Source organism: Indicator indicator, chromosome 5 (genome assembly GCF_027791375.1).
Source record: "Indicator indicator isolate 239-I01 chromosome 5, UM_Iind_1.1, whole genome shotgun sequence".
In the NCBI taxonomy this organism is placed as follows: Eukaryota; Metazoa; Chordata; class Aves; order Piciformes; family Indicatoridae; genus Indicator; species Indicator indicator.
In genome coordinates this window covers 41,730,006-41,753,662 of record NC_072014.1, presented here as the reverse complement: position 1 = coordinate 41,753,662, position 23,657 = coordinate 41,730,006, and the positions used below count along the sequence as shown (strand labels likewise).

At 47.2% G+C, this 23,657-nt stretch overlaps 1 protein-coding gene across 1 annotated transcript in view; it reads right to left on the bottom strand.

The window, feature by feature from the left end:
• The window catches only part of ZEB2 (zinc finger E-box binding homeobox 2), a 120,958-nt gene extending 100,232 nt beyond the window's left edge, over positions 1-20,726 (bottom strand). The window contains exons 1-3 of the mRNA XM_054381437.1: positions 20,603-20,726; positions 20,363-20,462; positions 17,488-17,625 (exon numbers count right to left, since the gene is read on the bottom strand). Of these exons, the coding sequence (XP_054237412.1) occupies positions 17,488-17,560 (73 nt within the window). The 5' untranslated portion in view covers positions 17,561-17,625; positions 20,363-20,462; positions 20,603-20,726. The remainder of the gene's footprint in view (positions 1-17,487; positions 17,626-20,362; positions 20,463-20,602) is intronic.
• Positions 20,727-23,657: the final 2,931 nt, after the last annotated feature.

Here is a 23,657-nt window from a genome sequence, read left to right as displayed (position 1 = left end):
AGCGTGTTATGCTGAAAAGCCATGCTGAGGGTGTTCTACAGTGTCCCTGACATCAACACCTGTACAGCCCTGCTCAGAAACCCAAACTGCTTTCCCATACTCTAGCCCCACCACTGATGCTGTCAAAAGTCTGGGTTATTTTTACATCTAGACAGGGATAACTAAGCCAGAGCTCTCTGCACCGTCAAAGAGTGGGACAATGACTGTTCAAATCATGAAAATGTCAGTTCCAGCAACGTGAACCTTGGATTTTTTAAAATTTTATTTTATTATCTTTTTTTTTTTTGACTGTCAAGATTTTAAATCTTTAATATCTGTTTGTTGCCAGGTTTGCCTCCAGCTTTTTGTATCTGCAGGTCGTATTTTATTATTTTTACTTTTTTTCAGTTGTTAAGGAATCAGCATTCTTCATTTGCTAGCTGAAAGTTTAGAGAAAGCACTGAAATGCAGATAAACAAAGTTCATTTGAGGGGAAAAATAAAAATTCTCTGCCTGCATAGCCTAGTTAACAATGCTTTTATGGTGGCAGGATGAAATTGGAAATGCATGTTTAAAAAAGCGAGATTTTTGCAGACGGCATCGATGCTACCGAGGCTTTTCCAGTGTGCTGTGAGCTAATTTTAAACAAGAAATGATTCTGATTTCCATGCCGTTTTAGCATCTCTTTTTCTTTTCACGCTATCTGTGTTTCAACTCACTGCAGGTTGCTGTTACTTATTTATTATTTCCCCCCCACCCTCCCATCCTGCATCATTTAAACATATCATAGATGAAGACATTTGGGATTACTGGGGAGGGGGACACACACAGACACACAAACACACAGACACACAAACGACTTCAATCAACATTTTTGGCTTTTGTAAAGGATCTTAGCCAAACCTTTTGCTTAGTTAAACTCTAGCTGATGCCACCACGCACGCCACATCGCTCCCCGCCCCCCCCCCCAAAAAAAAAAAAGTGCAAAACTGATGCATTGTGCCATCTCTGGCAGCATTTGTTCTGCCTTTGCTGAGAATGGGGAGAGAGGAAAGAAGGGGGAAAAAAAAAGAAAAAAAAAGATATGGAATGCACGGATTGATTTTCAAATTACCTCAATATTTTGAAAACATTTTCACCTGCATGCTGAGAATGCTAAGAATAGGCAGGAAGGCAATTGTGCATTTGCACAGCCTCCACTGCATTCATTTATAAATTACCTCATCACTGACTGAAATTAACACTGATTCTTACAGGCAATTTCTCAATTTCCAATGCTAATTACATTTTTTTTACTTTTAAATTCTGTACCACCTGTTTTGGGCAAGACATCTTAGGCAGCGCGACCGCATTTAATCACAATTTTAATTAACCGCCCTGTAGATGTGAAAAAGAAGCAATTATAATGTAGATGAATGATGATTTTTCTGCATTAAATTGTTTTGTTTCCCTGGTATGTTGATTGTAACACAGCACACAAATACAGTAACTGTACAATTTTTTTCTATTGTAATTTAGTAATTGTTTTTGGAAAACCAGTTTGGGAATGAGTGACTTCATCTGTTTACAAATTGATTGATACTGTTAACTCACTGATTGCTGCAGCATACATTTTGTATTGCACAGCCTAGCAGAAAATATAATTAGGCATGCACAGACTTTGCAGCACCATTTTGGAATCTGAAAATCAACTGTAACCGAAGTGTGTTTTCCTGGAGCATCCCACTATCAGCCGGGGCTGATGATGCGATAATCAACAAACAATGGGCTCTTCCCATCCCGCCGCTGGTAGAAACCCTTGGATTTCATCTGAGAGTCTCAGGGCGTAAGTTTGGGGGAGTTTCCTTTTCGGATTGTGCTTTGCCAGGCCTGGGAGCTGAGGGTTGGCAAGTCTGCAGCTTGCTCAACTCCCTCAGATGGCTATCAGGAAGAAGCAGGCGAGTGATGGGAAGAAACAATGATGGCAAAAGGAGCTCACAAAACCCGGGGATGGCTGCTCACACGCGTGTGCCGTGGCACCAGCTCTCTCCAGCTACACATTACAGGGGGATAAGATCTTGATCTGACTCATGGCTGGCAGACACAGATCGTCCAAGTTATATATATCCCCACGGAGAAGCACAGAGATTGTACTCATCGGAGCAGAGCCTGCCTGCTTTCCCAGTGAGAGAGGTCATGAAGGGAACAGATGTGCAGCACTTGCAGCACCTGGGCTTTAGGAGATGATGACACCACCACCATGCTCCTCCAGCAGCCCGGGAGAGTCCTGCTGTGTGGGTCTCCCACCTCAGGGCTCTAAATCCCCCAGCACGGGAGGGACGGTGTGCAGGAACACAATGAGAAGTGCACCTCAGTTGTTACCTGCACTGGAGACCTCCCAAAAGAGAGGTGGCAGCTCTTTGCCACCCACAGAGCAAGAGGTCTCCACTGACCAGGAGCTGCCAAGACACGAGATACCACGTGAACCCCTGTGCAACCCTATCACCACCGGACCTGCCATGTCAACCACAGCAGACCAAGACTTGGAACACCGAACTGAAGGGATGAAGCAGCTCAAGGGCTGGCTCCCCTGCTGCTGCCTTCCATGGGAGCATGGAGGTCACTGCAGTTTGGAGACATCTTGGGGGGTTTCTGGGACTCATCTGCTGGCCTGCTTGCTTTATAAATATTTGTTAAGAGGGAAGGATGTAAAGTCTACTGTTCAGTAGGTGATTTTTGTAAGACTCCAGCTACCCATACATAAAAGGGTCTATTATCTCACTGTGGAAGAGATTTACATGCGTAACTCCCATTAACTCTTATGGGACTTAGTCACGTAAATCTCTTGTGCATCTAGAGAAGAATAGACCACATAAGGTCTTGTGATCTATACTGCTAGTAGGTTTAAGTCCCTTTCATTTATAAAGCTATACAAAAATTAACCATTAAAGCTTATTCTGTGCAAGCTGTCCCCCTACATATATCACCCAGCTCTCTGTTTGAAGTACTTGATGTAAACGCATGCAGAGAAAAGGTACTGGAGCAAGCAAGCACATTCATTTCAGTTAGTAAAACTGTCATAGTTGAAAGGAAGCAGACTAAGGGCAGGTAGAAAAATTGTCCAGGTTTCACCCAGCAGATTCAATTTCAGATTTAGGCTCTCGACTGCACTGTTTGGAGAAGGAATACTTTCATTTTGCTGAACGCTGCCTCCTCTCCCCTCCTTCCCTCTCTCCTATCCCTGCTCACAGCCCTCAAGTAAAGCACCGTGCCTTGGGCCAAATAAACCAGAGTGGCTGGAGAGATACAATCTTTACACAATCAAACTAAGATGCTGCATCTACTAAGGGAAAATAAATAAATCTTTGATTTCATAAACTTGTTTAAGCTGAAATGTTCATTGGTAAGCCTGTAAAAGTGGGAACATCTGTGCTCCTGCTGGGATTTGATGTCTCGCCACAAACCTTTCCATAAGCACTTTGTCTCAGATAGGAAACAAAGAGGAAAATACCTGATCCCCAGCCTCAGTTGGGCAGCTCCTTCTATCTTCACACCCTGACACACTGAGCATTCCTCCCAGCAACAAGCTGCTTCCCAGGGCTACCTCCACCATGGAATCTGGCTAACTAATCTCTTAGCAAACACTTGCAGCAAACCTGAAGAGAGTTTGAAAAGGCGACGAAGAAGGGGGGGGGGGGGGGGGGAAGGAAAGCCAACAACAAAAAAAACAGCCCAACTTTCTACAGATAAAGCTTAAAAGAAGAGAATCAGAATCTAAACATATTTCCATGTGTTCATGTTTTCCCTTGATGAACTGCTGAGATACAACGAACGTTGTGGCTACCCAATGCACAAATATATATATATGGTTTAATCTTAATCCCGTTTCCTGCTCCCTTCCGCTAACCTGCCGTAACCCATCTTGGCTTTATTTCTGCTCACCAATAGTCCTCCCACCACGCTTACAGGTATTTGCCAAGTGCTGCTTTTATCACAGCCCCACCACTGGGATGATATGGTCCTGGAAAAGTCCATCCCACATGTCCTGCCTGCACACAGGGTAACCTCTCCTGAGGAGCTTATAGGAAAATCCACTGTTGAAATAAATAACAACTCTCACCGAGTGATCAAAGAAGAAATAAATCTTTTACCCTTATAAGACTTTTTAAAACTGAAATCCCATCTTTTTAACTGGATAACAGTTAAGAGGCTACTGGCCACCTCTTTTTTCATTTTATTTTTTTCTTTACTGGGAGCTCCGTTTTAAATATTAGCTGCATGGATATTGGACAGACAAACGGATCTGCAGCTCTTTGGGAGCACAAGCTTTTAAAATAAAGTTTGTGTGCGGTATGCGAAAACATATTGTTTGGAATTTAAGTTCTAATATCTAGGAATAAACAGAGCATTAAATCAAGCAAAACTGTGACAAGGCCAATATGCACATGGATGATGCCAGCGAGGCATCTCCAGCCCTTTGTTCACAGCTTAACAAAACTGTGCCGTCACACCACTTTAGCTCAACAGTGCCTGTCGAATGGGCATCAGCAGATCAGCCAATGCCTGTCACACACACAGCTGAAAAACTGTTTGAAAGCAAGGCTTACTTTAGCACAAGTCTGCTAGGAAAAGTGAGAGGGATTTTTAATCATCTGGTAAAGACTACAGATAAAAATTTAGGGGGGGGAAGAAATATATATATATATATATGTATTCAACTCTTCTCTACACAGTTTTGCTCTTTTTCACCTTTAAGATCTCAATGGTGTTGCCTGTTCCTTGCTGTGCTGCTCCTTTCCATACTGTATAAGATTTGGAATTATTTGCAAAGAAGTGAAATTCTGTCAGGGTTTGAAGAGGGAATGAGGGAGGGAGGGAGGATGTCACAGGGAACGATCCCGATTTGTCCAATAATCTATTAAAAATTAATCTTCACATCATTCTACTTGGAGTCCCCCTCCTGTGACAGAGGATAAATGAAATAACATATTCAAGGAAATGTTTGTGTTGTTTCTAATGTAATTATCTCTGCAGATGAATGTCTCTCTGGGTTAGGGTTGGGTTTTTGAGGGTTATTTTTTGGTGGGCTGATCAAAATATGTTTTCATAGGTGTTAACAACCCTTTCTGTCACTCCTCTGGACAGTCACAGTGCGCAACCATGACACAGCTCTGCAAAGGCTGGCAGCAAAACCATCTTCTTTTAGCAACAGCAACTTCAGCTCAGCACTTCCCTTTTTATTTTACACCTTTTCCCCTCTTCTCAGGGGCATTTCTTACCACCATCCCCTCTCCAGCTGGCCACCTCTGGGTACCTAGGTGGTCTCCTCTGGGTAGAGAGGTGGGCTCCCACTGCTCCACTGCGGCTCACTGAGGGAGTCCAAGGGGGCACCAGAGGGTACTGAGGGGGACCAAGAGGGGACTGAGAGATGATCTGAGGCACACCAGCCCTGACCAGGGAGAAAAGATTGAACTGAGGTGAACCAGAGGGGGACTGAGAGGGGACCAAAAAGGACTGTGGGGACAGCAGGGGGACATTGTGGGGGTGAACCGGGGCATGGCAGCCCTGGGTGCTGAGCCCTCTCCCCACTGCCTGCCCACTGCTGCTGTCAGCTCGCTGCCTGCACTTTAGCTGTCTCTTTCCCAGTCCCTACCCTGTCAGTTTTCTGGCCTGCCAATTTCAACTTGAAGCTTGACTGGGCTGATTTGATGCAAATACCTCCAGGGAAAACCCTGAAACTGATGAACAGTTATGTCAAGTCGATTTTGCACCATCGGGAAAAGGTAACCTCTGCGAGAAAAAAAAACAACAAGGTTAAAGAGACAAGGGCTTTTCACGTGTAATACCACTGCTGCACATCTCGTTCACTGTTTACCATCCCTCAGAAATTGTAACTGTCAGAATTAGTCCTAATTGCAGATGCGAAAGCTGCCATTATAATAAAAACAGAGGCAGTGCAGGCATTAAATGTAGCAGCCTAATTTGTGAGACTACTGAAAAGGTAGAGTAAATGAATATTTCATTACTTTAATTACCAGGGACTACTCTTTTCTTGCTGTCTTATGATAAGTGTTGCTGTAACTAGCAACAGCAAACATCCACTAAAACATAAAGTGCAATAATAGTACTGCTGTCAGGATCGCTGCTTTAAAATACGAGCTGGGGGGCTGGGGGGGTGGAAGGGGAAATATAATGGTTTATCTATTTCTTAGAGGTCTGCAGGAGTAGGTGAAGGAAACTCGTTTAACGTCAAAAAATAAAGAGGCGAATAAACAGATTTTAGTCAAAGAAAATAATGGCACGAAGGAGGTGAGGCTTTTTTTTTGGGGGGGAGTTGAGGACACACTTAAAATCCTAGATCCAAGAGGACCGGCAGGCAGCGTGAAGCCGCTTCTCCTCCTCTTCCTCTCCCTTCCTTCTGGGAGCAAAGTTTGGGAACCCGTCTGCGGGCCGAGGAAGAGGGGGCGGGGGGGAACACGACACGGCAACCTCCCGGGGCCACCCCGCTAGCGTTTGTCATATCGCCCCGCGGAGTCAGCTCCGGGTGACAGCGCCTGGACCCCGGGTGCCGTGGGTGTCCTGTTGTCGTCCCCCCGCCCCAAAGAGGCGGTTGACACCCCTGCTCCGGGGTTGGGGAGGGTGAGGCGGCTTCGCACTCCCCCGCCCAAGCGCACGGCGCCTGAGGCTGCGTTTCCAGCCCGCTCCGCGATTGCAGGGGGGGGTGCTCTCCGGGGGCGGCGGCTCCGACGCCGACTACGAGGCGGGAGCGGAGACCCTCCCTGGGAAGAACCGGGGGGGTTCCTGCCCCTCTCCGCTGCCCTACCCGGAGGTGGAGCGGAGAGTGTCTCGGGGGGAGGCAGCCGGCTGCATCCCGGATGAGGAGGGGGCTGCTATAGACCCTCTCCTCCCCCCCTCGCTGCCGCCTGGCTGCCCGCCCCATCGGGGATGTCCTGCCCTGGACCAGCCGCTCCGGTCTGCCCGCCCCCGGGGCCGCCCCGACCCCCTCCGCCCTGCACCGAGGGGCAGCTGCCTGCCCGGCCCCGCCGCTTCAGCACCGGCTCCGGACAGACCCAGTGAAATTTGTCAACAATTCGGAACCACTCTGGTAATTACATTCCTGGAATCCGCAGCGAGAGATGTAAAAGATAGGAAGCTGCCTTGACTTTCCGCTTGGAATCATCGTTCCTGTTTGCAGCGACCTATTCCTCTTTTCTAGACCTTCCTAACCATCTTCCCCCCTCCTTCCCCATCCTTCCCCGTTCCGCCTCCTACGCTTTATTTTTTTTTTTTGACTCTCCTCTTTCCTCCAGAAACAGCCGTGACGAGTCGCTGTGCCTTGCTCCTGTCCTCACTCCCTGTCCGAGGAGGCAACAGCTCCCTTCTCGCCTTTGTGTGCCTATCTCCCCAACCCAACTTTCCTGTCAAAGACTCGAAAAAATATGCAAGGCTTGCACTGCCGCTGAGAAGCAGGACAAAGTTTAACTTCTCTGTTGGCAGCCGGAGAATAACTCCCAGGCAGGATTCGAGCAAAAGATCTGATTTGCTGAATTCTGCTCTTTGATTTGTATTTGTATGTTATTGCTACTGCTAAGGTTGTTGCCAACCTCAATTAGATCACAAATGAGATCAGTTTAATTCAACTCCCAAACTGTGACCTGACCATGGTCTGAAAGTATTCAAAAACACGTTTTAAGCCTTCCTTTGATTTCAAAAGGAATACTGCATGCTTGGTCATTCATACAAATAACATAAAACGTAATTATGGGATGATTTGGCAGATGACATTCCTGCCAAACCATGCTCCATGCCAGATACTGTAATGCTATGGCTGCTGTCCTGGTGCTTGAGCGCACAACACCCTTGAGTAAGGTGGGAGCAATGGGTTGTGCTCAGTGGCGAGGTGTTTAAGCACGTTTGGGGAAGCAAAGGCAACAGCAGCGACCACACCACATTAAAAGTACACCCCCTCCACCTCCCCAGTTAGAAACTGCTGTATCACTTGGAAGTGGATCCACACTATCAAATCTCCAGGAGGCTGTGACAAAGGGAGCCTGCAGCTTGACACACGGGTAACAACATAGCAAACACCTTTAATTCTGTCACGTCTCATACCCTTTGCTTTCTCACACGTTTGTGGTTGCTCTAACACTGACACCTACACTTAAAAAAAAAAAAAAAAGAAAGAAAGAAAAGAAAAGGAAAGAAAAGAAAAGGAAAGAAAAGAAAAGAAAAGAAAAGAAAAGAAAAGAAAAGAAAAGAAAAGAAAAGAAAAGAAAAGAAAAGAAAAGAAAAGAAAAGAAAAGAAAAGAAAAGAAAAGAAAAGAAAAGAAAAGAAAAGAAAAGAAAAGAAAAGAAAAGAAAAGAAAAGAAAAGAAAAGAAAAGAAAAGAAAAGAAAAGAAAAGAAAAGAAAAGAAAAGAAAAGAAAAGGAAAAGAAGACTCCTTGGCAACAAAACCCTGCAAATGAAACAATCTTAGTCAAGCTAAAACCAGCAATACCTGTTAAAGTTATCCTTATGCCCAGCAACAATACCTAACTTATTAACTCTTTCTTCCAATGGCTCAGAAGAGAGCAGGAAGAATCTTTCCCACCACCCTGCCACCCCCCAAACCCCACCAAAAAAAAAAAAAAAAAAAAAAAATCAAACCAAAACCAAACAAAAAGTTCACTTTGGGGAATGTCAAGCCCTCAGAAAGATGATGGCTGTCCTTCAAAGCCTGGAGTTAACACAAAGCCACTCATACAGGTTTGCCCGCAGAACTTCTCAGCTCTTCTGCTGCTCAAGTGTGAATCCTAAATTGACCTTCCCCTCTCAGCAATGCCCAACGAGCTTTCCTAGAGAGATCTGGGGATATGTTATGTATATGGGGGTAGACGTGGAGTGTGTATGTATGCACACACATATAGATAACCCCTTGCTGATGGAGGAGGAGATGCCTCATAGCTCTTCCCAGCCTTGTCTCTGATGGATTGACCCCGAAAGGTTCAACAACCACGAAGGAAAAGATGTGTCAGGCTGAGCAGTGCCACCTCCTAGTCTCTGCCTCTCTCCAAACCCCACTCCAGGCCTTGTACCTGCAGGGCCCCAGAACTCACAAGGAGTTAAGACTCTTTCCAGCATTACTGGGTAGGTTAATATCACAGCTGCTTGGTAAAGCATTATCCAGCACCTCACTTAACAAAAGCCTGCTTTTGCAAACAGACTCCTACTTTTCCCCAAGTGTCCAAAGGTGTTTACTGAAGTAAATCTGCCTAAATCCTCCATTGCTTGGGTCATGGGGGTGGTTAGGAGGGTGGAAGGTGTAGAGATAATCTCTTTTTGTAAATTCTGTAAATCTTCTGGGAAAAAATCAGGAATCTGTGTCACATGCTTCTGTTCAACTGGTAACATCTCGGTTAGTGTGCTCCTTAGGAGTGAAATCTGCCATAGCAGCTACAGGGAAATAAGACATCCCTCTCCACTCTGCATTGTTCAAGCTGTTCTCCACTCTCAAAGTTTCTTTAGCACATTTAATCGATTTGCTGATGAGGAGGGGAAAAGGGGAAAATACTTTCAGGGTCTTAAAACTGGCTTCTGTAAAAAAAAAAAAAATTATTCAAGACTAAAAATAAATAAATTTTTAAAATGACAGTTTGGTCAGCAGGAGATAGTATAGCTGAAAACTTGTTACTGAAGATTTCTGCGCTACCCTGGTTATTCCAACACCAGCAACTGCATGTTACTTTTTGCTTCTTGCAAATAGAGGCAAACAACACAGGAAATTTTGACAGCTCTGCCTGAAAGGGCTTAAATACTTCTCAGTAAGCAGGATCCAGTTATAAATAAACCTTCTCTTGGTGAGAAAAAGGTTGCTATGTCCAAAGACCTCACTGATTTTTTTTTATTATGATTTTTTTTCCCCCAAACTGTCTTATTAAAAGCACAGAAGAGCTTCTGAACAACAAACAAAAAGGCAAGTCTTGGGGGACACACACACAGAGGGACAGGGTAGGGAGACAGCCAGAAAATGCACAGGAACATGAGTACGAAACCTCCACGAGGGAGCCCAGCGACAGAAACTTCCACATATCTCTCGCCTTCCTCCTCTTCCTCCTCCTCCTCCATGTGCTTTTGCTGGTGCCGCTGAGGATTTGCTGAGTTGATGCTTTTCCCCAAGTGGGTCGGGGCAGGCCAGGCTGGTCGCCAGCCTGGGGACGCCCCCGCCGCCAAGCCACTACACAGCCCACTCAGCCCACAGCATCGCCCTGGCTCTCTTGCCCTGCCAACCGCAACAACATCTAACCGGACCCTTCCCAAACAATTACAAAATACACTAAAAACCTGATATTTCAACTGGGGAAAAGGCAATTTTTCACCCTTAATCTGCTTGCCGGTGGTGGCCAGTCTTGCCTCAACCCCCAGCCACCCCCCTGCTCCTCAAGGTCATGGTGAGTAAACAATAATAGTAATTAAAACAAAATAATAGGCAGCAGTCAAGAGCTGAGAGTACACACACCTGACCCTAACTATAACAGACTTCTCAGAGTAGAATTTGATCCCTCTCTGACACTTTCTACCTCAAGTGTTAGAGCGAGTGGCCATGAATAGTACAGGCATGCCATCTTGTAACACTATCTGCCTGTCAGAAGAGCCAAGGCTGGGTAGAGCAGGATCTATATAAGGCTTGTAACTAGGGGAAGCCCAACAAACAGCTACAAACACCTAAGTTATTTTACTCAGCCTCCACCCTACTGCTTTTTTTTTTTCTTCCCTTCTTCTCACTCTCTCTCTCTCTTTTTTTTTTTTTTTCCTTTTCATCTTGGCTTTCTGTTGCAGAATGCAAATGTAGCCTGCCGGCGGTGAATGGGCTGAATTGTGATTAAGAAGAAGAAGAGCTCCTTTCTTTGTTCTCCCCTCAGGGGATGTTTACTGGGAGAGACACAGCGGATCAGATATGAAAGGCATTCAGGTCAGCATTGATGTGAGCGAAAGTGAAATCATACCTAAGGCATTCAAAAGACCGCCGTGTCAGGGGTTCAGCTAACGGTGCATCTACTGTGTCTTCCCTGTTAGGCACACTCACACACACAGAAAAGGGGGGAAAAAAATATTTCTCCACAAACAGACTTTTTTTTTAAATTACCACAAAAATGATACGGAGAAGAAGATGTAAAAAAAAAAAAGTTTTCCCTGGCTTTACCACCCGAGCAGAAGCTACAGGACCCAGAGCTGCGTTTTCTTATGGACCACGGATGGAACAGGTCAACTTGTATTAAACGTAGTTGATGGGATCAGCATCATTTTTAGGGGGAAAGGATCTAGTCTGAAATGTGAACCGTTATTTTTAGGCATACCTATACATTCCATACCTACTTCTATATGCGACACACGCATAGGTGTATACGCACAGATACATCTCTCTCTAGATGAGCTTCACCAAGCTGCTTGCCTGATTTATTCCAGTACATACCACAAGCAATCGTTTCTTGCCTCCCTCAGAAGCAACTTCAATGCTAAAGGACAGTGTTGGCATATCAAACCAGCACAGCACACCTTACCAAAAAAAAAAAAAAAAAGTAATCTTTTCTTAACTTGGAAACTCCTGGAAACACTTTGCTGAGAGCTTGCAGCGCAGGAGGATGGCAACCACAGGCGTAAGAAGTTGGTACAGAGCTATTTAAGTTACACTGCTGCAAGGAAAAGTCTAGGCAGTGTCGGTTTGTTCATTAAAAAAATGTTTGATGAAGAAATATTTGCATCTTACTTTGTGGGTTAGGGGTTTTTATTTTCTTCTTTAAGTTTATACTTCTCACAGCTTAGAGAGTCTCTCAATAGACTTTCCAAGTGGTTAGCTGACGCTGTTGGCATAAACAGAGATGGGTAAAATATAGGGGGAAAATCGCAAATTACAGTGAAGCATACAAAGAGTTAGGAGGTGGCTGTATTTCCAGGGGATGGAATGAAAATGAAAACGACAAATCATTTGGAAAAGAAAAAGCCTAAAAAATTTTAAAGGACAGGGCTGCGTGTCGTCTACAACAACCATCCCCACTAGCCTGAATTTGTTTCCACCTTCAGAACCTTAGTTAAAGGATATTGTTTGCCTAATGCTCACATCTGCTTTAATGGTGACGTTTAATTCTGAAATATTTTCAACTAGTGTTTCTGCCTCACGGATTTCTCTCCTTTTTCTCTATACTCTAAAAAGACAACTAAAGAGCAATCAAAAAGGTGTCTGACTTGGCCATTCAGACAATTGCACCCTTGTGGGAATGCTGGAATGAATGGTACAGTGGACACCCCAGCACTATTGACGTTATAAACATGTAAATGAAACACATTAGGGCAGACAATCAATTGTCTGTGAGCACTGCAAACCTGCACTCCCTTTCTGTGTGACAGGCACAAAATAGTGTCTACCTTGGGAAGCTATGGTCCTGGAGAAAAAAGGACAAAGAGTTCTCTTTCAGAGAGGAGAAAATGCACCTTAAAGCGCTAGGATAATGTAGATGCCAAAAACTGTTGTGAGGCGAAGAATTTCCTATTTCTTGGAATGAATGTGGGGCTGCTCTAAAAGAATCAACACCCTTCTTCCCACTCTAAAGGCAGAGACACATTTTTCTTGGAGAATATTACTAGCCTGTCCTGAGAGCTAGCAGCTCAGCCTTACATATATTTTCTCTACCTTGGGCACTTGGCTATGTGTAATTATGGATAATTAACTTGTAATGGTTTCCTTTTTTTTTTTTTTTCTTTTCCTTTTCCCCTTTTTCAAATATGCCTTTTCTAGGCATCAAATCTATTTTCTCACAGTGATTAGAAATGCCCCCAAAAGTTTCCTTGCGTGTGATAAGCAACAAAGACAGTGAGCATCGAACACTCATAAATGGTGAACAGTAAATCAGGCACTAATCTCCAAATTTGCTTCATTTCTATAAACTCTGAATGAAATAAATAGATCAGGCTTGACACTGAAAACAACCTCCTCTGCTACTTGTCACAGCTCAGCTTGGACATGGATCTGCACCGAGAAAATGTAGCTAAGGTGATCATTACACCCTGGTCACTCACATACATTTACTGCATTAATTTTTAATACCTCTCTCCAGGTTCTTTTCTGGAGGGAACACATTTTCCTCCCCCCCACCCCAGCCAACAACTCTCGAAGGAATCTCCTCGCAACGGATTCCCAGCCCTTCAGAGGTCCCCGGGAACAGGAGCGCTCCCAGATGCCTGCTCTGCCTTGTGCCACCTGAATTTCACAAAAAGCAGCTTTTCTCCTCACACTCAAGCCTCAGTCTAGCTACCTCCAAACTTCTCCAGGCAGGGAAGACAAGCCTCACATCCCACTCACTACAGGCATCAGTCTTGGCTTTTTCTTTTTTTTTCTCCCCCCTCTTTTTCAAGTGGGAAGTGAAGGAGGTTTTTCCCCCTTCCCCAGCATCCTCACAAGGAGAGTGGGTGGGTATCTTTTTGGGGAAGGCTCTGAGCAAGTCAAACCGTGTATTGCTTGTTTGGGCTGTATTCTCTCTCTGAGCAGACGCCCCTGAAAGCATTGAACTTTCTCCCTTTACGACTGGAAGCGAGGTGGCAAAGGAATCGAAGTGAGATGTTCACTGAAACTTTTGGGGTAAATCAGACCCAACTTTCCCACCTTCTCCTTCTTCCTGATGATTTTTTAAAAATTGTTACTGTTTTTGAGAGGGGGGAGAGGAAAAGAAGGAGAATAAAAAATCAACAAACCCAAACTCAACCATCAAACAAACGCCAAACCACAAGAAGAAGGAGAGAGGCAGAGCAGGGCACCCAGCCGGACGGACAGCGCTGCCTGCCCTGGCCCCCACTTCGCACCGCTCCGCGCCTCTCCGCTCCTCTCTCAGCACCAGCGCAGCGGCCGCCCGCGAAACCCACGCCTCCGCGGGGCGCCCGTGCGGAAAAGGGGGCTTGCTGCCTTCTCCTTCTCCTCCTCCTCCTCTTTCTCCTCCTCTGCCGCGACTTCTCTCCCGAGTGAAAGTACCGCGAAGTGAGTCAGGCGCTGGGAATCATCTGACTGAACTTCCCGGAGCTCCGTCGCATTCCTGGGCTGCCGCTCCGCGCACCTCCCGCCCCCCCCCCCCCCCCCCCCCCCCTCATTTCCACGTCGCCCCCCCCTCCCAGCCGCTTTCGGGGTCCACTCCTTCCCACCCTCCGTCCTAACCCCCACCCCGCACACACACACCGGGTGTGGGGGGGGGGAAGGCTCACCACTCATTAATTTTCATATAGCCTCTCTGAGATCTAGCCCCCCTCTTCCCCTGCACACCTCTCCTTCACTCCCAGCAGCAATGATCAACCCCGTTATCTTGGAAAATCCCGAGCTTTCGACCCTATTTAGCTCCGGCGTAATTTTATCCAGCCCCGGGATGTAATCCCAAGCCTTGCCCATCCTCGCAGGGACACGCACTCAGGCGTGGAGCCCACTCAGGCATTAGTTGGATTATTCTGTTTTGTCCCCGTCTGTAATTTGTATGTGATTGCACTCACACTCCCCTCAGCTTCCTTGATGACCATCTATTTCATGTTTTCTTTAAATATATATTTATTTTTTCAGGGGCTTGTAAATTTTATTTTGGTTTCTGCTGCATTTCTAAGGAATTTCTGTCTGATTTCGATAAGCATCACCGTTTCTGCTGTTATCAGCAAAGACACAAGCTCAGAAGTGACATCTTTTCCACGAATCCAGGAAAGAAGAAAAATCCACTCAGTCCAGATAAATCCTGGGTAATTCCCAGTGGGACAGGCATTGGATACATGTTGTCGAGAAGGAGAAAATGAAAAACCAAACCCATAACCTAACCTGAACCTCCCCTCTCTCATCTACCTGCTTCTCAGAACCAGGACATTTCTTACTCAGAAATGAATGAAACAAGCAAATTATGGATCGCAAAGAGGAAAGAATGGACAGATAGAAAGTGGGGAATTATTTTCCCCCTTATTTCTCGGCCACAGCAAGGCACTGAAGGGAGAAGTTAGAGCTTGGTGTAACCAGCGCACACACTTGCAGTGCAATCTGCAAGGGTCTTTTAAGTGGTTACCTTAAAAATCTCAATTAAACTTTCGGCTCCCAAGTGTGTGGTGCCTTCCCAAGTTAGTGCAGCTCCCTGCAAGCACACTTTTTTTCATGGAAGCAACAAGAATCTCTGGCAACCTCCATCTCCGCCCCCCGCCCCCAGACCCATACATGTCTCCCAAAGACCTGGCTGCAAGAACAGCGTGGACAGGCTGCAGTCCTGGTGCCCTGGGCAAACACAAGCGTCCAGGTCTTTCTTTCTTTCTTTTTTTTTTTTGGGGGGGGGGTGGGGGTGGGGGAGGGGTGGGTGGGTGGGTGTGGTGTGTGTGTTGGGGTGATTTGCTTTTTGTTTTGTGTTTTTTTTTTTTTTTATTTTCTGCGACTCAAATCGTGTTGAGAAAATATGAAACCCGTAGACGCATCCCTCATCACAGAGCATGTGATGGGTTTAACACGCTAAACTAATAATCTTGTATGAAAAAGCAAGGAGGCTGAAGAAGAATAAAACCCCCTCAAACACTCAGAATATTCTTTACTGCAAAAGAGCACTTCTGGATGCGTTGCTTTAAATCTCATTCTCTTTTTCTCTCAAAAATGACTGTTTAACATAAGAAAAAAGGCTACTTGACACAAAGCTTTTGTTATCCAGTTGATCAGCAACGTGCTTTAGATACTTGTAAGGGGAAAAAAGCCCCACAACAGACATTGATTTTAGAAAATCAATAACCAACATTTAATAAAAAGAACAGAGGAAACACAAGAGAGGAGAGGGAAACATTACGTGTAATTTTAATGTCTACTAAATTACCCAGAGATGAGGGGAAGGGGAGGTCTCCTCTGTGAGGACCACCTTAAATAATGACAGACACAAGAGTAAAGGGTGGCGGTGGAGGCGGGGGGGTAGCGGTGGGGGGGAAAGAGACTTTAAAAAAAGATAACAAGGAACGGATCCTTGGGAAGCTGCTCGGAATATATTATTTTAGTTGGGTTTTTGCTTCTTTTCTCTCTCTCTCTTTTTTTTTTTTTCTTTTTTTTTTTTTTTTTGTAATACTAAGCCAAGCAAATAGATCAAAGACAACACAAAGGGAAAAGCCAGTGTAACATAACGAACAGTTTCTGACTAAAATTCCTCTATCACTCCCCCATATGGCTCGACGCCTCCACCACAACAAGAAAAAGACACACACTCACAACCTAGAGAGAAGGAAGCGGGGGGGTACGGCTGGGGGGGGAGGGGGGGCGACAGGACAGGATCATTTGTTTCTAATCAACATTCTCTTGTCTTTGTGGGGCTTTTTTTGTTGTTGTTTTGTGCGTGTGTGTGTCCCCCCTTTCCTCCTTCATCACTCCCCCTCTTCTCCCACCTCTCCACTTAAATGAAGTAGCTGAGCTACAAGAGCATGGGTTCAGGTTCACACAAATATCTTCCTTCCTGCAGCTCCTCGGGAAGAAAGTTGTTTGAAAGTGGGGCCGGGATGGCCAGGCGAGGGGCTGCGGGTGGGAAGGGGGAGGCCGGCGGGGGGGTGGTGGAGGTGGGGTGGGGGGAGAGAACATCAGCCGAGGAGAAAGGAAGAAACTAAGGGAGGGACGGAGAGAGACGGAGAAAGAGAGACCCACAAGCAGTGAAAGCTGCCAAATGTGAAATCAGCCCAGAACACCGCGTCCCACTGAGCCCCGGCCCTACGCGCCCGGCGGAGACCGGGGGAGAGGGCAACTGTGGCACCCAGCTCATTAGTATTATTAATTATTAGGGAGGAGGAAGTTTCATTTTCGAGTCCCTAACAATAAAAAAGAAGAGAGAGAGAGAGTCCCTAACTCGGTGCCAGCCTGCCTCGGGGTTCTCACGCTGCCGGGTTTTTTTCCCAGGGCCGGCAGCCGGTTGCCCTCCCGCCGCCCGCCCCGCTCCGCGCCTCTCCGCGCTTTCCACCGCCCAGCTCCGCGCTTCTCTGCACTCCCCGACTCTGACAGCGCCTAAACCACCCGGCAAACGGCGGGGCGAACCTGGCCAAACTCCCCCACACCCCCCCGCTTTTTTACCTCCCTTCCACCCTGCCGCTCCACCAGACTCGGGGCACCGACCCGCCTGCTCCGCGCCCGCGCAACAAACTTTGGGGCGCGGCGGCTGCGCGCTGCTTCCCCCCTCCACCTCCCCCCTTATACACGCACAGAGGGGAATGGGGTATTCCTCATACACACCCACCCCCCCCTTCCTGAACGCTCCGGCGCCCCTCGGCCGCGCAGACCCCACGGGACGGCCCCACTACCGCGGAGGGCGGCGAACCCCGGGCGGGCTCCGCTGCCGCCGCCGCCGCTGCTGCTGCTGCTGCTGCCGCCTGGCCCCGTGTCCGTCCCATCCCGTCCGTCTCCCTGCTCCCGCTCGCTCGCTCGCTCCCTCCCTTCCCTCCTCTTCCCCTTCCCCGTCCTGCGACCAGTTCCCCCCCCACCCCATCACCGCGGCGGAACCGGCCGGAAAAAAAGTTTGCTTGAGGGGTCGTCTTACCGTTTTTCCTCCGGGGGTTGGCTTGTTTTCGCCTCTTACACCTGGGGCCATCCGCCATGATCTGCTGCTTCATTGATAAGAGTGGATCAGATGGCAGTTCGCATGGGCTCGACTCCCTGATTCAGCAGCACGCAGGCTCTATGTAACAACCAAGCACAGCGACAGTGTGGGCATCGGGATATCCCATTTAAACGCAGGGCGCCAACGGGGACCCCAATTTACACCCGAAAAAGAACCCATCCACGCAACACGGCGAGGGGATTGCCGTGCCGGGGTGGGGTGTGTGTGTGTGTCTGTGTCTGTGTAAAAGGGGGGGGGGGGGGTTAAGGGGGGGCGAGAGGTGGGACGCAAACAGAGCGGGCTTCCCCCCTCTTTCCCCAGCCGGGTTGATTTCTTATTTATTTATTTATTTATTTATTTATTTATATTTGGTCTCCCCTCTCTCTCTCCCCCCCTCTCTCTCCTTCTGTGTGTCTCTGCCTGAGAGTGTGTGTGTGTCTGTGTGTGTGTGTCCCTCCCTGTGTGTGTGTATTGCACCAGCAAAAGCAGATCAGAGAGAGACAAGAATTACATCTCAAATGAGTCATAACTCATGACCGTATGAGGGAATGCACAGCTTTTACAGTAGGCTGTTTGACTCAATGCTAGGCGGACCATTTCCTCCGAAAAGTACTTTAATTTGACATTACAACTTCTTTTCACAATCTCCTTCTGCTTCTGTTTCTTTTTCTTTCATTTGTTTTTCTTTGCCCCCTTCCAAAGTCTGCTCCACCGAAGTGATAAGAGGAAACATGGCTCTACCCCTCTCCTTTTGGGGTAAAGCACAGCACCGAGACGTCCCCCTCCCCCTATCACCGAGGAGTGTAATTATAAACCTCTGTCACCTTTTTAGTCAGTTTGACAATATTCAGGGTTTCCCCTGCCCCTGACTTAAACAAAGCTTCAGAGTGTCATTTATTTTCCTTCCCCCCCTCTCTCTCACAGAAAAGAAACAGAAATCAAAACTACCGCTGTCAGAGTTTTCAGCCTTTCAGTTGGGTTTGTTTTTGTTGTTGCTTTGATTTTGATTTTTTTTAAAATTTAAACTTGTAAACTTTTGGACCTACTGTGTTTGTGTGCCTGTGCTCAGGCTGTGCAGGAAGCTCTATCTGTCAAAAGGAGAGAGGCAGGAGCGCTGGGCTTTGCTGCAAGAACCTCTCCTGAAAGTCCACCTCGAAGAAGATGCTGTAGCTTTAAAGATGCTTTGACTTGAGGATTAGTTTAAACAGGGGGCTATAAAAGATGTAACAGATGCAAACTGTAAAACAAGGGCAATTAACCCTTGCTCTCCTGAGCAGGATACCCCCCCCTCTCCTTCGCATCTATTGTCTTCTGCACTGGGAGTTTTACACAAAACCTACAAAATTATTACCTACCTCAACAATTTAAATTATTATTATTATTTTGCAGCAAAGTGGGATTATTTTTTCCCCTCTTTTTTTTTTTTCCTTCTTTAATTTCTTTCCCCCCTTCTCCTTGTGTCTTTCCACTTTACTGGAGCTTCACACCAGGACTGAGCAGTGAAGTGTGTTGCTGCTAGATCGTTTTTATTCTGCCTGAACTCTCCTTCTCAGTCGTTTGTGGTTATAAAATCTGCTAGGCGTTAAATAAAATAAAATAAAATGAATCTCCGATCAGGTAAGACGATGGAAATATCAAGAGAGTGTGTGCAGGGTCAGGGTGTTTACTCATACTCTCATGCCTGGGGTTCCGCCTGGCCAGGGTGAATTGGTGGCTCTGTGGACATGGATGGATGTGGCTGAGGAAGGAAGAGGCTGAGAAATGTGCTGGAAACTTTATGGTTTGCCAGTTCATTCTCGATCCTGGAGTGGTATCACCGCAACAGAAGATGTAGCTGGGAAGGGAGGATAGGAACCGAGGCAAGCCGGGACCCTCAGCCTGCCTCGGCAATTGGCGTTTTAATGCAAAACGACCAATGTTTTAAATGCGTTTCAATTACCTTCCCTGAGCTCCTCATCCTCCCGCAAAAAGTTGTCAGTGGTTTTAAACCTGCAGATCTCGACAACATTTTTCTGTTCAGAGTTAGACCGGCTAGGTTTTTAAAATGTATATGCATTTTATTTTGCTTTTTGGCAAACGACATTTAAGTTCCAGTCAGTACTTTCACTTCTTGCTTTAGGATCCCAGAAGCTAAGGTGTTACTTCACCCAGCTTCATAAAATAAAATAAAGAAATGAAACTAACTAAGCAGACAATATAGCAAAGTTTCTGTTTGGAGAAATACATCCTTTTGCCGGGGAGCCCTGCCCGGGGCTGGGGCTCCAGCGGTGCCCAGCCGGGCTGGCTCTGCAGGCTCAGGGTGTGCAAAGCATTAACAGGTACCTGCAAACTTTCGGAGCTCAGATGTGGAACCTAAAATAAAAAGAGCAGGAGGTAGGTGGGGGGATGTTTGGTTTTGTTGCTTGGTTGTTGGGTTTTTTGGTGGTTTTTTTTTTTTTTTTTTTTTTTTTTCAGTAGGGCAAAGTCCCTTCCTAGTACTAAAACTTTTGGTGCTGCGTTGTAAAAGATACCTCCCGTACCTGGCTGACAGGTAAAGGAGAACAGGGGTGGTGGTGGTGGCACAGCCGTGAGCGCCCCGAAATTGCTCACCCCTTCCCTGAGCTGTAGAGAGGTGACTTCAGGTTTCGGTAAAAAAAAAAAAAGTAGAGAAAAAAAGAGAGATTTTTCGCCCCAACTATAAACAAGCCAATGCTTAAAAATTCAAATATAATCGAAATTAAATAAACCCGCTAGTGCCTGAGGTGGTGTGAGAAAAAGAGGAGGAGGGGTGGTGAGGAAAAAAAGGAGAGAAAATGGAATTAAATTCCGAACCTACCTGCGAAGTCTTGTTTGTAGTTTTGGCCAGAAATGGTGAGAAGAAAAAACATGAAGAAGCCGCGAAGTAGAGGAGAAAAGGTGAAGGGAAGATGCAGCTCCTGAAGAAATTGTGTTTAAAAAAAAAAAAAAAGAAAAAAAAAAAGAAAAAAAGCGCCTTGCAAAGAGTTGTCGGAAGGACCGTTATTCCTGCTGGGCAGGTTAGGACTGATCTCTTTCTGCCACTCCAGGAAACACAAACCTGGGGACGGACTGACGTGTTACGCCTCTTCTAATGACATTTTTTTCTTTTTCTTTTCTGTCGGAGCGAGAGGAGAGACCCTGGAACACACGCCACCTATCTTTGTGGGGAGGGATAATTGAAGAGCACCAAACGTGAGCATCATGTGGAAACGTGATCGCCAAGTTTCTCTCTCTGGGAAAGGATCTGGGATAGATTATACCTTGAAAGTCTCCGCCAAACGCTTTAGCGGCAGAAATGCGATTCCACCGCCCGCCCGCCCGCCCCGAGCCCGCCCCCCGCTCCGCGCTTCTCCGCGCCCCTCCGCCTTCACCCTGCGGAAACTCAACGCGTCCCGGCGCAGCATCCCCTGTGGTGTGTTCCCCCATCCCTTGGGGGCTTCATCCCCTTCCCCCCCCCCAACCCCTACCTCCCCCGCCTGCATCCTCTGCTTCCCCCACCAACCCCTGTCTGCACCCCTATTTCCACCCCCCCTTGTCTGCATCTTCTGCCGCTCAACCCCCCCGCGGGCTGCATGTCTTGCCCCCCGCACCCCCAACCCGCTGCATCCCCATCCCTCCCCCAGGCAGGATCCTCCACCCCCAGGCGAAATCTGTGCCGGACCCCCCCGCGTCCCCCCCCCTCCCCCTCAGCAGGATCCTGCCGGATCCCCTGCCCCCAGACTGGATCCCTGCCGGTCCCAGTGTCCCCCCCTTCCCCCCTCTCCGCCTCTCCTCCTCCTCCATCCCCGGGCGGGATCCCTGTCGTCGTCGTTTCCCCCCCGCCCCGCTCTCGGGCGGGATCCCCCCCGCCTTGCCCGCCCGCGGAGCCGGCTGGGGGCCGCATCCTGCGCCCGCACCGTGCCGATTCCCAGCGCCTCTCGGAGCTGCTGCGGAGGGGAAAACTTACCCTAACATCAATGCCTAGAAACTAAACTGTTCGGGCACTGCAAATAAGCTCCTGGCTGACTCCTGCTCGTTTTGGTGCTGTTTTATTTTTATCCTGAACGCGTTTCTTTTGGGGCACGTTTGGGGTTGGTTCCCCCCCCCCCCCCCCCCCCCCCCCTTTCATTTCAGCACTCATCCAGGTTATTTGAATAGTCAGCTAAATCTGATGAAAAAAAACCCAACCCCAAACCAACACAAACCACTCCAACCCAACGTGCTGAGATCTTACAGCCTATCTGTTGTGTTCACAGATACGGATCAGGGGTGAGATGGGCTCTTCCTGGCTCTGCTCCCCCTTGGAAGTAGCTGGATGGGCAGAGACAGGGAGGGTGAGTAACGCGTGGGACCGAACTTCGGGGAGGTTACAAGTTTTTCACCTTTTTCAAGTATTAAAATTAAAATAAAATTGCATAGAAAAAAAAAAAGAAAAAAGAAGGAGGAAAAAAAAAAGAAAAAAACCAACCCCAAGCCAGACTCCACCTTTGCACTGAAGGGATTGGTTATGCAAATATGGAAGGGGTTTCCTGGCAAATACAGCTTTCTACTGTATGGTTAATTAAATCATCACTCAAAAGCCTTCCAATGTGACGCTTCTGTCGTAATCCAATCAGGTTACGTAGGTCCTAAACAAGAAAGATATTTTCCACATCTGGAAGTCAGCAATTTAGCAAGTACTGCACATTATTAACCAATTCAGAGCTCGCTTCCCAGGAGGATTTTAACATTATTTTTATTTTTAATTTTTTTTGAAGTTTAAGTGTTCTTAACCAAAGCTTTGCTGCTCTCTTAATCAAAAAAGCTGGTTTTACGCTGCCCGTAACTAAGAAGTAATACTGAAGTAAGTCAAGGCAGCCTGAGCTGGAGATGCTGAGCGAAGGAGCTGATCCGCACAGCCTGAGCCTTCATCCAACTCCAGCCACAAGCGTTTCTTCCTCGAAAAAAAGAGCTCCAAATAATCGCGGCGTAAAGATTAAACTCCACGTCTTGCCTACTCGCAGGGTCTTTCCCCAAGGTAAACGTGGAGCTACCCAAAGGGCTGTGGGGAAGAGCTGCGGAACAGTTTCCTTCCCGTGACAAGAGTTAAATCTATTACAGCACTTTTTCTTTCTTTCTTTTCTTTTCTTTTTTTTTTTTTTTTAACCAGCCGCCCCCACCCCGCGCTCCGTCTTTCCCCTCCTGGAGAAAAGCGAAACAAATGGTACACTGCTCCGACACTGTACTTTTACTTACATTAAGCTAAGATAAACTGCTCTTGAACTGGGCGTTGAGTGGGTGCCTAAACGAGAGCTTGCAACGCCAGCAACAAGGCACCAGCCATCGCTCTCCAAACCGCTCCTGATCAGAGAACACCTTTCTGATTGTTAAACATCTCGAAGGAAGGAAGGGGACCCCCACCTCGCCCTCCTCCCCCCTGTAGTTTGTCTTTGCAGCTCATCAGAGCCACCCAGGTTTCTATTTTTTTTTTTTTTAATTTGGTCATCTGCTAGTGAAATTTACCCAACCACTTAGACTGGGTGCCCCGGGGTGATGCTGGAGAGAAGCAGGGCAAGGCAGGGGGGTCCGGGGCACGGTGAGGGGGGACTCTAAACCCCCCATCTGCAGAGGGGGATGTTGGAGAAATAGCCCCCCAAATCCTTCCCTCTCTTGGTGTTCTCACTCCAACCCCAAGCTGCAGGAGGATGGGAAAGAGAGGAGGGGGGAGGCAGTTTGCGTGCCACTTGAGCGCTGCTTGTGTGCTTCTTGCGCCCTGCCTGGCTTGGAGAGGGGTGTGTGTGGGGTGTGCTCCAAGGCTGCAAGCCACGGAGCGGCTTAAGGCAAATCTGCTTTCAGACCTGGTGGGCTGCTGCCGCTGAAATCCGTCCTTATGCAGAGGTGGGAGCAAGGTCCTCTCGTGTTGTTAATTTTTACTTTTATTTTGATTTATAGTGATTTTCCCCTCCACCCTCCAACTGCTATGGCTGAGCTTGGCTTTGCTAAAAGTTTTGTTGCCCCCATTCACTGAATGCCAACATTATTTTCTTGCAGGGTGTGGGACTGGTCCCTGCCTAAGTATACCTGTAAACACAGGGATGTATGTCAGGCAGGCAAAGTGATGATATCTTAATGAAATATACAGTGTGGTGCAAATA